Genomic DNA, 13,469 nt, shown 5'->3' on the forward strand with positions numbered 1-13,469 from the left:
CTTAACCCGAGGTACCATTGTGCGGATTTTCCAAGGTCCTAAGTTGTCTAGACTAGAGCAGTGTTTCCCAACCTTGTGCCTCCAGCTGTTTTTGGACTACAGTTCCCGTCATCCCTTGCCACTGGTCTTGCTAGTCAGGGATGATGGGAGTTGTAGTTCAAAAACAGCTGGAGGCACAAGGTTGGGAAACACTGGTCTAGAGAGCCTACATGAGTAGATTAGTCTCCCTCCTGCACAATTTACCCTTACAATGAAAGTTGCAAGTCACCCTTGTGTAAGGGGCATGTGGACTGGGTGATGAGGCTGCAACAGAAGTGACAGGGCAGGGACGTTCCACCTCCCTCTCCCTCCTTGCACAATTGTCATCACACAAGGGGAAACATCTGAACAGGGCTTAACTGACAAACCTTCATTTTTCACATGTAAGCAAGCAAGTAGGAGTAGGAAGACGTTCAGCCAAAATCATTTCTTTTGAAAACCATTTCTTTAGAAAAAACAACAGCAAAGGTTGCTGAATGGACTTGAATGGGGTAAACATACCCAACCTACTAGGAAACAGTTCATTTTCTGGTTGCCACCCTCCATACCACCTTCAGCAGACGTACACAGAGAGTCATAGAATTATAGAACTGTAGACTTGAAAGATTTTGATGGTGATTACAGAGTCTGAGTAGATTCAAATGGAATTTAGTTTTCATCTGAAAAAAGGGATAGCTACTCTTCATATCCCTTAACCATTCAGAAAAAATAACATTTAAGTATTTTCAATATTCAACAGAAAGTTTTTGTTTTTGTTTGCTGTATCCACACCCATAAATACAGATGGGGGTATTGTTCATCTAGCAGCCAGAGGCCACTTTTCAAAATAGAGGCTAAGAGTTAAAACATTGTTCTTTCCCAGTTCTGATTGTTTGTCTTCCAAGGATCAATCCTGTTTAAAGAGATTTGCAGACTCTGCTACATTATCTAAGAGGCTTAAAAAGTGAGTTGTGTTTGGGGAAGCTGTTGTTTTTTTGTGGCAGGAGATAAACGTCAAAAGGAAACAATTCTTTTTCTCTTGATGTACAAGGCGATATATCATGTAAGAGAGCCTGATTTACTAAACGGGGCATATTAATCTGACAGATATTACTGAATACAGCTATAACTTGATAAACATCAGCATGGGAAGCAACCAATTTATCTCGATATATTTCATGTAAAGCTGCTGTTGGGTGCATGTAGTCTATAAACTTATCTCTGAAAGTTGTCGGTTCTGGATGCATCTGAGAGTGGTGGCAGGAACAGGCCGAACTACAAGTGGAGTGAAAATTGCTTTGCATTCATTCTCTGCTCCTTGCAGCTAAAACTCCAGGGCAGGGAAGGCAACGTCTTTGGGAAGAGGGCTGCATTTCCTGAGCACGATGGAGGTGGGTGGGGTACGACTAATTGAGCCCAAAGCCTGAAGGGTCCTATCCCTCTGTAACACACATCTTTGCATGCAAATGATAGCCCCTCTCCCCCACTGAGCCTTTTCCCTCTCCCCTTGTCACTCGCTCACATAGACCAACACACAAACAGGCTCCTTCACCCACTAGCCAGCTTGCTTCCAGCCTGCTGACCTCCCTCCAGGCCCCCATCACCAACCCGCAAGCCTCCACTCGCACCCAGCCTGTTCCACTTCTGACACCCTGAGAAACAGAGAAAACTTTGTACCGCTGCTAATGAGAAACCAAGGAACCAGCAGGAAGGCAGCCAGTGTGCACATGACATAATCTATGGCGCTCCGCCATGCTGTGGTCAGATTGTGCGTGCACTTGGTTGGCTGCCACCTAACAGCAGAGTGCATGTGCTGGAGCAGCAAAGTAACTATAGTCCTAGCTGGTTCTCTCCTTCCTGCTGGCTATCCTGTTTCTGCCAGATCTTCTTTTGGTCCTGAGAAGGCTGTTGTGAATGTGGCAGTGGAGGTGGGCACATGCAAGGGAACAGTGATAGTCATATATGGCCCACAACCAGGCCACCATATGATATTGGGTATCCTTTTAGCCTGAGAACAAGGCTATTTTAAAAAATAAAGACTATGCTAGGTAAAGGTAAAGGACCCCTGACAGTTAAGTCCCGTCGCGAACAACTCTGGGGTTGTGGTGCTCATCTCGCTTTACTGGCCAAGGGAGCCGACGTTTGTCCGCAGACAATTTTCCTGGATCATGTGGCCAGCATGACTAAGCCGCTTCTGGGGAAACCAGAGCAGCCAATGGAAATGCCGTTTTCTTTCCCACCGGAGCGGTACCTATTTATCTACTTGCACTTTGATGTGCTTTCGAACTGCTAGGTTGGCAGGAGCTGGAACCGTGCAACGGGAGCTCACCCTGTTGCGGGGATTCGAACTGCTGACCTTCTAATTGGTAAGGCCTAGGCTCAGTGTTTTAGACCACAGCACCAAAAAACAGACCTCAGGTATCTTGGATTCAAGGTCCTGAGCTTCTGTGGAAGTTTAAATTGTAACCAGTATTTATTCCTTAGCAATTGGACGTGATGTTCTGCGCCTGGGAGATTTTAGACAGTATCTCTGTTCAACCATTATCACACTATTGTATTGCAAAAGCACTTGCGTGTGTGTGTGTGTGTGTGTGTGTGTGTATAGGGTTTCAGATTGGTGAATCTAACGTTGCTTAATGTCAGTATTTGTTAGCAGTTACCACATAGTACATAGTAGTAATTTGTCAAATATTTTAGATATCAGAAATATTGGAGGCCCCGCAAACACAGATGGCATGACTGTATGCTATTTATTTGTTTATGTTATAACCTGTTGAATCACAAAGGATCAGAAGAGTGGGTTGTAGTCACTAATCACATAAAGGTATGCTTTTCAATCCTTAAATTCCGAACGTACTGCTTAATTCCAGTCAAATTCTGCTTGATATCAGTAAAATGTAATTTTAGTAAGGGTGTTCATTGATGGACCCCAAATTGTGCATGGAAAAAAAGAGAGAGTAAAAAATCTTAATAAATGAATATATGACTAGTTTTCTATATGCAACCATCCCCCACTTTTATTCCAGTCCTTTGAGACACTGAGAATTTTTTCTTAACCTAATCTCACCGCTGACACTTCAATCTCAGTCCAGTTTCTTTCCCCCTTACAAGGGTACATAAGAGAGGATTCCCCTTCCCCCAATGTTTAAAGGTTTAAAGTCAATCTGTTTATGTATTTATGTACTTATGTGAAGTTAATCCGTTTATGTAGCCTGTTAATCTGTACTTATCTGGGCATGCTCAGTATAGTGCTGTCAATGTGAGAGGTCTTTAGCAGGGCAGCAAAATGAATGAGCGCTTACAGGCTCTGTTACCATTTGTTTATAATGCTGTTTCGCTTTCTGTTTTGTGTGTCCAGAAATTCGTACCCAGTTGGTGGAACAGTTCAAATGCCTAGAACAGCAGTCTGAATCCCGGTTGCAGCTCCTGCAGGACCTCCAGGAGTTCTTCCGCAGAAAGGCTGAGATTGAACTGGAGTACTCTAGGAACTTAGAAAAACTTGCGGAAAGATTTTCTTCCAAGATTCGCAGCTCCAGGGAACACCACCAGTTCAAGTAAGCATATATGTTTCTATTTCTGAAAGGAGGCACAAGAGACCCAGACTTGTTGAATAAATGCAGTCTTCAGTGTGATCTCAAAGTGATGGGCCTTTTCAGATGACTGATGGGAGCAGAGGTGGTTGAGGAAATGAAAAAAATGTTAACAGAGATTCAGCTGCTTTCTTGGGTTTGCTGAGCTACTTATTTACAAACTTGTTAGTGTCTTTCCTACTTCTTTCAAAATAGTCTCTTTAAGGGTTGGCTGCTACTGTCAGTCTTTTGACGGGTTGGGCATGCCTGACATTCTGGTGGGTAAAGCTTGCATACATTGATATTGCATATTTATTTATAACCACAAAGTAATTCAGTTTGCATATTTAATGTTCCATATTTCAAGCTGGAGTAATGAACATGACTGATCCTTTTTAGTATGTGCCTTTGAGGTTCTGAACTCTAAATGAACTAAGGATGTAGAAGAAAAGGAGGATATTAATACTGTCTAGTTTTGTAGCTCCTCAGTGGATTTTTTTACCTTCTTCTTGCCCTTGGCCATATTGGTTTTTTTTAGTTGGTTCCTTTTAATCTTTTTGACAATCATAGCTGCAAAGTACTTCCTGTGTTGTCATTGCCATTTGTCTGTTGGACATAATCCCTTGTGTTATTCATTTCCTGGTGATCTAAAATTTTTGAATGTGCAAGGTGAATGCTGATGGTCTCTCACTCCACTGTACTCCACCTCATTCTGAACTGCAGCTTGTACTGCTGAATTACTAAAATCCTATATACTTCATATTGCTAAATTCCCTATACAGTGGTATCTTGGTTCTCAAACGCATTGGTACTTAAAACAAAATAAAAAAATTCCTTCCAGTAGCACCTTAAAGACCAACTAAGTTAGTTCTTGGTATGAGCTTTCGTGTGCATGCACACTTCTTCAGATACACGTGTATCTGAAGAAGTGTGCATGCACACGAAAGCTCATACCAAGAACTAACTAAGTTGGTCTTTAAGGTGCTACTGGAAGGAATTTTTTTTATTTTGTTTTGACTATGGCAGACCAACACGGCTACCTATTGGTACTTAACCAACTTGGAATCCAGACACTGCAAGCCTGGAAGTAAGTGTTGCGGTTTGCGAACTTTTTTCAGAAGCCGAACGTGCTCCGTTTTGAGTGTTACACTTTTGATTTGAGTGCCACACTTCCGTTTTGAGTGTTACGCGGAGGTCTGTCTGTTTTTGCGGTTTTGTTTTTGCGGCTGTGTGGAACCCAGTTCAGCTACAGATTGATGGATTGTGTGACTGCCGTACATTGTTTATTGCTTTCATTTTATGGATCAATGGTCTTGTTAGATAGCAAAATTCATGTTAAGTTGCTATTTTTAAAAATCTGGAATGGATTAATCCATTTTGTGCCTTGGTTTTGGAACGCTTTGATTTTGGAACAGAATTCTGGAACGAATTAAGTTTGAGAACCAAGGTACCACTGTAATCTCTTTATTCTGATTCTGCTAGTGTACAAATAGGTTTCCATATGTCATTGTTATTGGACTACAACTCCAGTCATCCCCAGACAGCTTAGCCAATGATCAGAGAGCTGCTGTTCAATAATATCTGGGGACCCAGGCTTGAAGAACATTTGCCTTCTATTATCGCGGTTTGGAATAACACAAAAACTTTTTGGAGAAACTTGACCCCTTATCTTTCAACTTCCTTTTGACCAGAACCCTCATTCTTGAGAAGTTAAGATCTGTAGCAGAGCCACCACCCCACTTGATAGGCCTCCCAACTCTGTTAGGTGAGTGTTGCCTGGAGGGGGAGCCTTCTTATTGTTTGTGGAATGGCCTTCCTCAGTAGGTGTCAGGGATGGCAGGGCTTGGATGTATGTGTGTTGGACACAAGGGGACTGGAAACTGATTTGGGAAGAGGAGAGGGGCCAGCAATTTATGGGGGTCAGTGCCCCCCAGGAGAAGGGTCAGAGCTATCAGGGATAGAGAGTGGAACACCGGACTTGTCGGAAGAGGAGGAGGGGATGATCAGGCAAGTGGGCGGCGGATTGAATCCCCACCATCTCCTGCCCCACTGTCTCCTAGAACCAGAAGAGGATAGATGTATAAACATACTGAGCTGGATCCAGATTTTGCTTCCAACAGCAGGAGCACACCCTGAGCAAGGTTCTGCTCATGGGATGATCTCACTAATGAAGGAAGTGGGAGGTAATTTCTGCTGATTTCACCCCTTGTTCTGAGCTCCTAGGGTCACCTCCCAAATTGTTTGAGAGGGGTTTTTTTTGGGGGGGGGAGGTGGACCTTCTGGAATAGTGATGCTTGGGTCAGCAGGTGGTGGTGGGAAATCAGCAAAATGCCGCCCCCCCCCGCCATCAGCCGTGAAAGGAAGGAATTTCTATCTACAGCAGGTGAAGTCTTGGTCTAACCCAATTTATAGAGTAGACTGGGTGTTCATTTACATAACTGTAAGTCAAAGCTGATCAACTCATTCACTTCCCCTATTTTTTAAAAATTATTATTATTATTTAATTTTAGGAGATAAATGGCATAGAGAAAGCTATGTAACACCAAATAGACAAAAATAACAAGTTGCAGCCTCTTTATTTATTAAATGTATATGGCTGCCTTTCCTCACAAAGGAGCCCAGGGTAGCAAACAACAAACATGTTGCTGTCTTCCAATCTAGCAATTACCAAAATGCAAATGATTGTGGTTATATCATTCCTTCTTAACAAAAGATATGGCTGGGAAACCAATAAAACCTGATGGAAAGCACACCTAATCACTTGGGCATCCAGAAGGAGATGCTCAGGATATGAACCTGTGTGTTAAGGAGGAGTGTAACCTATCCAGTGCAAACAAAATTTAAAAAATTCCTTCTGGTAGCACATTAAAGGCCACCTAAGTTTGTTATTGGTATGAGCTTTCATGTGCATGCACACTTCTTCAGATACCTGAAGAATGATTTTTTTATTTTGTTTTGACTACGGCAGACCATCACGGCTACCTACCTGTAACTATCCAGTGCAGGTTGCTCACCTAACTCGGGATTAAATTATTCCCCAACCAGTAATGCTTCCTCCTTTATCCAGCATACATTTTGGGCTTTCCTTCTTTATGTAAACCATCTTCAGCTAGTGGTCTAAATAGTGGAGGTGGCAGAGTGAAATGAAAAGAGGGACCGAAACCTAATGGGCTAGAAATCCTTACGAGACCCTTTAACTCAGTGGTTGTTGTTGCAGATGAAAAGCAAAGACAGCTCATTGTGGCTCCATTCATTTTGGCAGGCAGATGGAGCTAAGAGTAGCATCTGGCGAATGGATTGAACAGGCCCTGGAACATACTGTGAATGTTGAACTAATTATTACTAAGTCCCCAAGCAAAAGCAGCTGGAGGGTGCTGGCTCTTCTATGCTAATGGAAAAATGGGGGCTGTAAATGAAGGTGTGTAAGCAGGGCAGGAGGAAGACTCAGAACTATTGTTTAGACGTTGAACTTAATTTTGCATTAAGAAAAATAATTACATGTTAGAGAGAGATGGCTTTTTATGTTTTATGCATTTTGCTTACTACTTTTCTCAGATAGCTACTTTACAAGGTTGTTTATAAGACAGATTTGTTCTGAGGTTTATCTAATGAAAGCCTTGTATGTTGTTCTGGTCCCTTACCCTTTTCACCGATTGCTTATGTAAAGAGTGATTATCATTTAGTGTTGGAGAAAATGTTCCAAAAGAACAGCAGCTTGAATACTCTGGGACTAGACAAAGCTCAGTTGATTTGCCACATAAGGCGTGAGAGGCCTATTTCATATTTTGAAGTCAGTGAAAGAAAATCCTGCTTTCAGTGCTATAAATTTATTTGTAAAGAACCTCCATGTCTGAAAATGCAAAATATAGTTTGAGTGGTCTGTGAGTTGAGTGGTTTTAAGGCTGTTTCAGACAGAAAATCTTAAGTATTGTTGGAGTGAATGAGTAGTATAATGGAAGATCAGAACAATTTGTTTTTATACAGTCCTTCATTCCATTTGCCAAACAAAGAGGCCTGAGTTCCACAAATGCTGTGAGAGGCCTTGCCTTTGCAAAGCATAGTGGCCTTTGTTAGGAAAATAGTCGTCTTTTAATGCACTGCAGTGTTGCGGTTTAAATTGCAGAAGCTTTGGGGTGGAGTGTGTTGTGTGCGTCCGATTTCTCCTGTACATGATTAAGGCCATGCAGAAGATTAGAACAAGGAAGTGTGGTTGTCATAGCAAACAACTATATTTTATTTCAAGCACTTCTATCCTGCCTTTCCATTCCAAAACATTTTCAAGGCAACTTTTCTTTTCCTTCAAAGAAATTGTTTGTTCATCAGCAACATTATCAGGTACAAAGACCACAGTATGAGTTTCAAATTCAAGATCTGTCATGGAGAGAAATGTGAAAACACCTAGTGACTTGGCACACCTGGGTTTGCTTTTTTAAAAAGAGCTTCTTTTCATAAGTCTAAACCTGTTGTGGTGCTTCATTTTCTAACCTTCCTTTAGAGGAAGCTATAGAAGGCTATATTGCCCTGCAAAGGCATTTACAAAGGTGATTAGTATTTCTTCGGATATTAACTTAGTTCATTGTACCTGATATAGTGTGTGCAGTCAGTGAGTGGGCTAGCAAAGGTGTGTTATTAACACTATGTGCCTGTCTTTCTTTGCTACTTGAAGAATGGCACTTTCTAAACCTTTGTTTTTGCACCATTCTTTCAGGGTTGTAAGAATGTGGGCAAATGCAGCAATATGTGTAAATTGAAAATCTAAAGATGACCAGGAAATCTCTTTACTATGCTGTTTCATAATGGAAAGCAGTTGGAGCCCCTGTTCTGAGAGCGGTAGTAGTAATAATCATAATAATTTTTATTTATACCCCGCTCTCCCCGGCCAAAACCGGGCTCAGAGCGGCTAACATCAAATGTATAACACATTAACATAGAATCAGGCAATCAGTTAAAATGCATCCTAAAATCAGATCAAGATCAGAATAAAATCCAGTCAGATGGCAACCCGCAGACTGCGGTTGGGGACCTTTAATGCTCACTAGGCCCAACTAGTAGGATTGCTGCAAACTTTTGTTGCCTTAATGGGAGCATAGGAGCCTACTCCTAGGGGTCAAGGGGGCTTCGGTTCCCCTGTAAATGATTTGAGAGGGCTGGGCCCTCCAAAGTTGATGGCCATTGCCATTCAAATGATGTACGTGCACCACGTCATGTGATTGATTATGTGGGGTGGGGCTTACTTGCTTCCCATATTTTATTCAAGTTGACACCCCTGAATAGGAGAGATGTACCCACCACTGTTTAGACCTGCAAAAATCCTTTGTGTAGAAGGCCTTACATGCCATGCCCTTCCTTACTCATTTGCTTCTGTGAGTTGAGGCATGGAAGTGAGAGCACTATGCATTAAGTCACCCAGCACACTTCCATAACAGACCAGGATGTTTACTAAAATCAAGGCCCAGCATATCTGACTGTTGGACCACGAAGGCTCATCTGACAGACTCATACAAAGTATATTAGTCCAGGGTTCCCCAAACTTGGGTTTACAGCTGTTTTTGGACTGCAGTTACCATCATCCCTGACCACCGGTACTACTAGCTAGGGATGATGGGAGTTGTAGTCCAAAAACAGCAGGAGACCCGAGTTTGGTAAACCCTGATCGAGTCCAACCTGCCGACAAATCTACTACTATAGCATCTTTCATGGATGGCCATCCAACCTTTGTTTAATAAGTTCTTTAATGAAAATGTGCTCCACCTTCTGAGGCAGTTCGTTCCATTGTTAAAACAGCTCATATTATTGGGAAGTTTTTCCTGATATTTAGTCTAAATCCCCTTCCTTACAATTTTAACTTGTTTGGTGGTTTGGATCCATTTCTGGAACAACAGGAAACAAATTTGCTCCTTCTATGTGAGAGACCTTCAAATATTTGAAGATGTCTTACTGTGTCTAGAGGGTAATAATTGTTTCCACATCTGTTTTCTGTCAACTAGTTTCAAACAGGCACAGCCATAAGAAGCATGTATCAATGTTGTACTTGCCCTGATAGTTCAACATCTTGTGGGCTTAATTTTGTAGTTCAGTGAATATTATCTGCTTTTGAATGCTTCAGTCTTTTTGGGATGCTGGTGAGGCCACAGGTAGCTCTGTCACACTTTGTATCTGCTGTGATGGCTGGCTGCTGCTCATTGAGCTGAAAGGTGTTTTCATGTGTCTAGGAAAGCCTTAATAAGGTCATGAGACTCCCCCTCCTCACTTTTTGGCGGTCTCTAAGATAGTAGATTGGAAGTGAAGAAGCTGCTGAGGCTTATAAAGTGGTTCATCAATTTTAAACAGCAGTAATATATTATTGAACATTATGGTTTCAAAGGGAAAATGGAAAATGAGCTTAACAAAACTGAACCATTTATACATTGATAATCTTCAGCACCACCTGGCCTGCTATTTTCCCCTGCCCTTTTTGCTATTGCTGGATTACCTTGCAAAACCTTTGGTGGGCAGCCTTGATCCACCTGTTTCTGTACACAGATAATAGCTGACTCCTCACATTTTGGACCTTCACTCTTGGGTATCTTCTATTGTTCCCCAGATTTTTGAGCACGCAGAACAGCTGGATGCAAAGTTTAGTAGCGATGCCTTGAAGGAAGAGGCATTAAACAACTGGTGCACTTCTGGTTCATCGGCGCTCACTTTGTGTTGTCATTGGCTGTTCTGTTATAGACTGTGAAGAGCTTAAAAAGCAGCATTTCTGTTGGTGTCAGCGTAGCTGAGAACTTCTGTTCAGGCCAAAATGTTTGACGAGCTGGCTAGGAATGGAAGCAATCCTCTGTTCGTGTCTGGAAATGATGCTTTCTGTAAACGCCTTTGAGCTGAAATCATATCATAGTGTACTTCCTTGCTCTTCTTTTCCATGTGGGAGGGTTTCCTAAGCTGTGATAGCAGACTTCAGAGCCATGAAAATATTTGCTTCCAGTCCTATAGTTAACTGAGGATTCTCCCTCCATGGTCATGTACGCCACCTGATTATTTTTAGTGAGTTTCATTGGTGCCTATTGCCTGGAAAGCACACCCTTTGCAAACTGTAAGGACAGCTAGAAGTTAAAGGAACTAATTAAATATCCACACGTGTTGCTGCAGAAAAGAAGGGGGGGGGGAGACTTATGCTGAAGCATAATTACAATTAGTAAATTTCCCCTGTTGCTTGTAGGTATATTTTAGTGACACAGATGTCATAGAAAGATGGGGCCACTGCTTGAAAGTTCTTTATCTAGATCATGCATGGCTATTCTTTTTTTTGACCTGAGAGCACCATTTATCCTTGGTCCAGCTTCCCTGGGCCATCTTCTACTCTTGCATGTGTCTGTGTCTGTGTGTGTTACCCTTTCTTCTCTATTGTCCTTCAGTTAGTTCTTCTAAAGGTCATGAAGACTGGTTATTCCATGGTTTTTCATTCCACTTTTTCAACTTACGAACATAGGAAAATATAATAAGCCAATTAGTGCTTGGCGGTCGCACATTGAGAGTTGTTTTGAAAATGAATAAGAAGTGCTTTGAGATCCTCCTATGTATGGGGTTTCGTTAGCATTTGCAATGTTTTGAATTTTGCAGACATTACCAAGAGCAGCCTGTGCACTAGAAAAATGCTCCTGAAAACATGGCAGTTTTCCTCAGAACCATTAAAATTTCATTAATCATGATGGCTTTGTTTAAAGCCCCATGAAGCCATAAGGTTCAAATATTCAGTTGTGGAAATGGCTTCTTTGAACGGATCTTTTTGCCAAGCTAATGCACAACACCGGGTGTGTATGTGTATCTGTGTAGAAGGAATCCAGATGACTATCAGTGTCTCCTCATTAGTTAGAAATCCTCTTGAGAAATGGAATGTTTTCCGGCTAATAAGATGGGGAGAGACAGATCAGAACAGTGTGGTGCTACACATTCCTAGCATTTGTCATCCCTTCGCTTCTTGGTGTTCATTGTGTTGATAATGAACATCACTGAAACGTGTAAAAATGTTTCTGCTACATTTGCTGAGATGGTTTTGCATTTTTTGTTTGTTGAGAAGCAAGTGGCTGAGCTGCGTGGCCAAGCTTTAGTTAAAACTTTGCAAGACACACAACCTATAGGAATGCAGGGCTGTAACTTCAGCCTCTGCTTCTTGACAGTGATGCTAGCAGTGATGCTAGCTGGCAGCATAGAATGAACAGTGTGGCCAATGTTAATCATGCAAACTGCTACAGGGAGAAGAAAGTGGTGTATGTTTACTGCAGCCCAGTATTTTTCTGGCCAGTGGCTACAAGTGAAGTGTGTTGCAACATAAGTATAAACTAAAAAACAACTCCATTTCCTCTTGTTTCCTTGGCCAGTGGTATGTTATAATACCGCAGAATGGAACATGCATATTTCCTGATGTCTTTGGACTTGAGCAGGGCTGTGCAACTCATGGCACATGGTTTGCAATAGTGCCAGTCCTAGTCACTTCATTGGTCCAGCCAGGTGTTTGAAAACGTATCTCCATTTTTGCTGTCCTGGATGTAGGTAGGCAGCAAAAACAAGTGGCTTATCGAGCTATTAGTGGACTTCCATGCATGTCTGGTTAGTTGTATTTGGCTTGTATTCATCTAGGATTTCGACTAGCTTTCTTGTATAAATGCATACAATAAAAGCTGGCTCATGGCCCAATCTTCCACTGGGTCTCCAATCTCTAATTTGTAGCCCTTGTGCACTATTGCAGTTTAAATGAATGGAAGCAAATTGCAATATTCTCTGACTCAAAACTATGACTGGCAGTACAGCCAACAATGTCTATAACAAAAGGAGGCCTCTAAATGGTTTGTCAGGATAGCTGGCCTGGGAGATGGAAAAACCCTAATAAGTCACCTAGTCCTTCTCCCCACTAATGCAGAATTGTTCCCTACTGCATAGTTTCTAAGTCTTGCTGCATCGGCACATAATATTATTGACTTGATGAGATGTTCGTTGTGGGTCTTGACTGCTCTCTAGGGACTTGTTGAGATTGCTTAATGGCAAAGAATTGGTCTAATGTCGTTCATTGTAATTTTCTTTCCTCAACAAGACAGTGGTTCAGGGTGATTTGGCATCCAGCCTCTTGTTTGTCTTCTAAAGCTGGGAAGAGGAAGCTGAACTGGGTGTGTAATGGATAGGCATTTGGACCAAGGAGCTCAAATTCCAAGGCTGCCTTTTTTGCAGGGGCAGGGACGGAGTGGAACATACAGTAGAGTTAAAATAATTTTGCAATATTAAATTGCAAAAAAAAAGAAGAAGAAGAAGAAAAGAGAAAAGTGCAAGAGCAGTTGTTAATTTTGTCAGATCTGAAGCCTGACTTAGATGGCTATTTTTCAATGTCAGTCTACTTTACAGGGGATATGTGATAATATGTATGTTATGTGCATAAACAATGGGGTTTTATTTGTGTGTGTTTTTAACAGAGCACTTTGCTGTTGGGAGTATAGTTCTCTTGGTTTGTTTTTAGGTTCACTTCAAGGGGCTGGTGTTTACCCTTTCAACTCCTAAATGCTCTTACACCTCCTCCTGCTTTGAATCTGGCTATCAATTCACTTCTTATCAAGTCCACCTCTGGGTGCCTCTACATTCGGTAGCTCATGGAGAGAGGGCCCTCTCAGTGGTGGCACACAAATGGAGGAATCTCCCTCCTTTGCCATGTTTGCTTGGTGTCTTCATTGCTATCAAAAAGGCACCAGATAAAGTCCATCCTACTATATTGGCCCTTTTATGAGATTTGAGGGCCTTTTTTTATTATTATTATTGTTTTATCAGCTTTTCTTTTTTGGCTTGTTTGTCTTCATTGTATTTACTGTTTTTATCTGTGGTGTTATTGGAAACTTTATTAGCCTTTTTAAGGTAAAG

General features: G+C 41.8%; 1 protein-coding gene across 3 annotated transcripts in view; it reads left to right on the forward strand.

The window, feature by feature from the left end:
• Positions 1–13,469, forward strand: part of SRGAP3 (SLIT-ROBO Rho GTPase activating protein 3) — a 188,321-nt gene that overhangs the window by 80,482 nt on the left and 94,370 nt on the right. For all 3 annotated transcript variants that reach the window (XM_079958670.1, XM_079958668.1, XM_079958669.1), the window contains exon 2: positions 3,377–3,572. In XM_079958670.1, coding sequence (XP_079814796.1) covers positions 3,377–3,572 — 196 coding nt within the window. The remainder of the gene's footprint in view (positions 1–3,376; positions 3,573–13,469) is intronic.

The sequence above is a fragment of the Podarcis cretensis genome, assembly GCF_951804945.1.
Source record: "Podarcis cretensis genome assembly, chromosome: 2".
In the NCBI taxonomy this organism is placed as follows: Eukaryota; Metazoa; Chordata; class Lepidosauria; order Squamata; family Lacertidae; genus Podarcis; species Podarcis cretensis.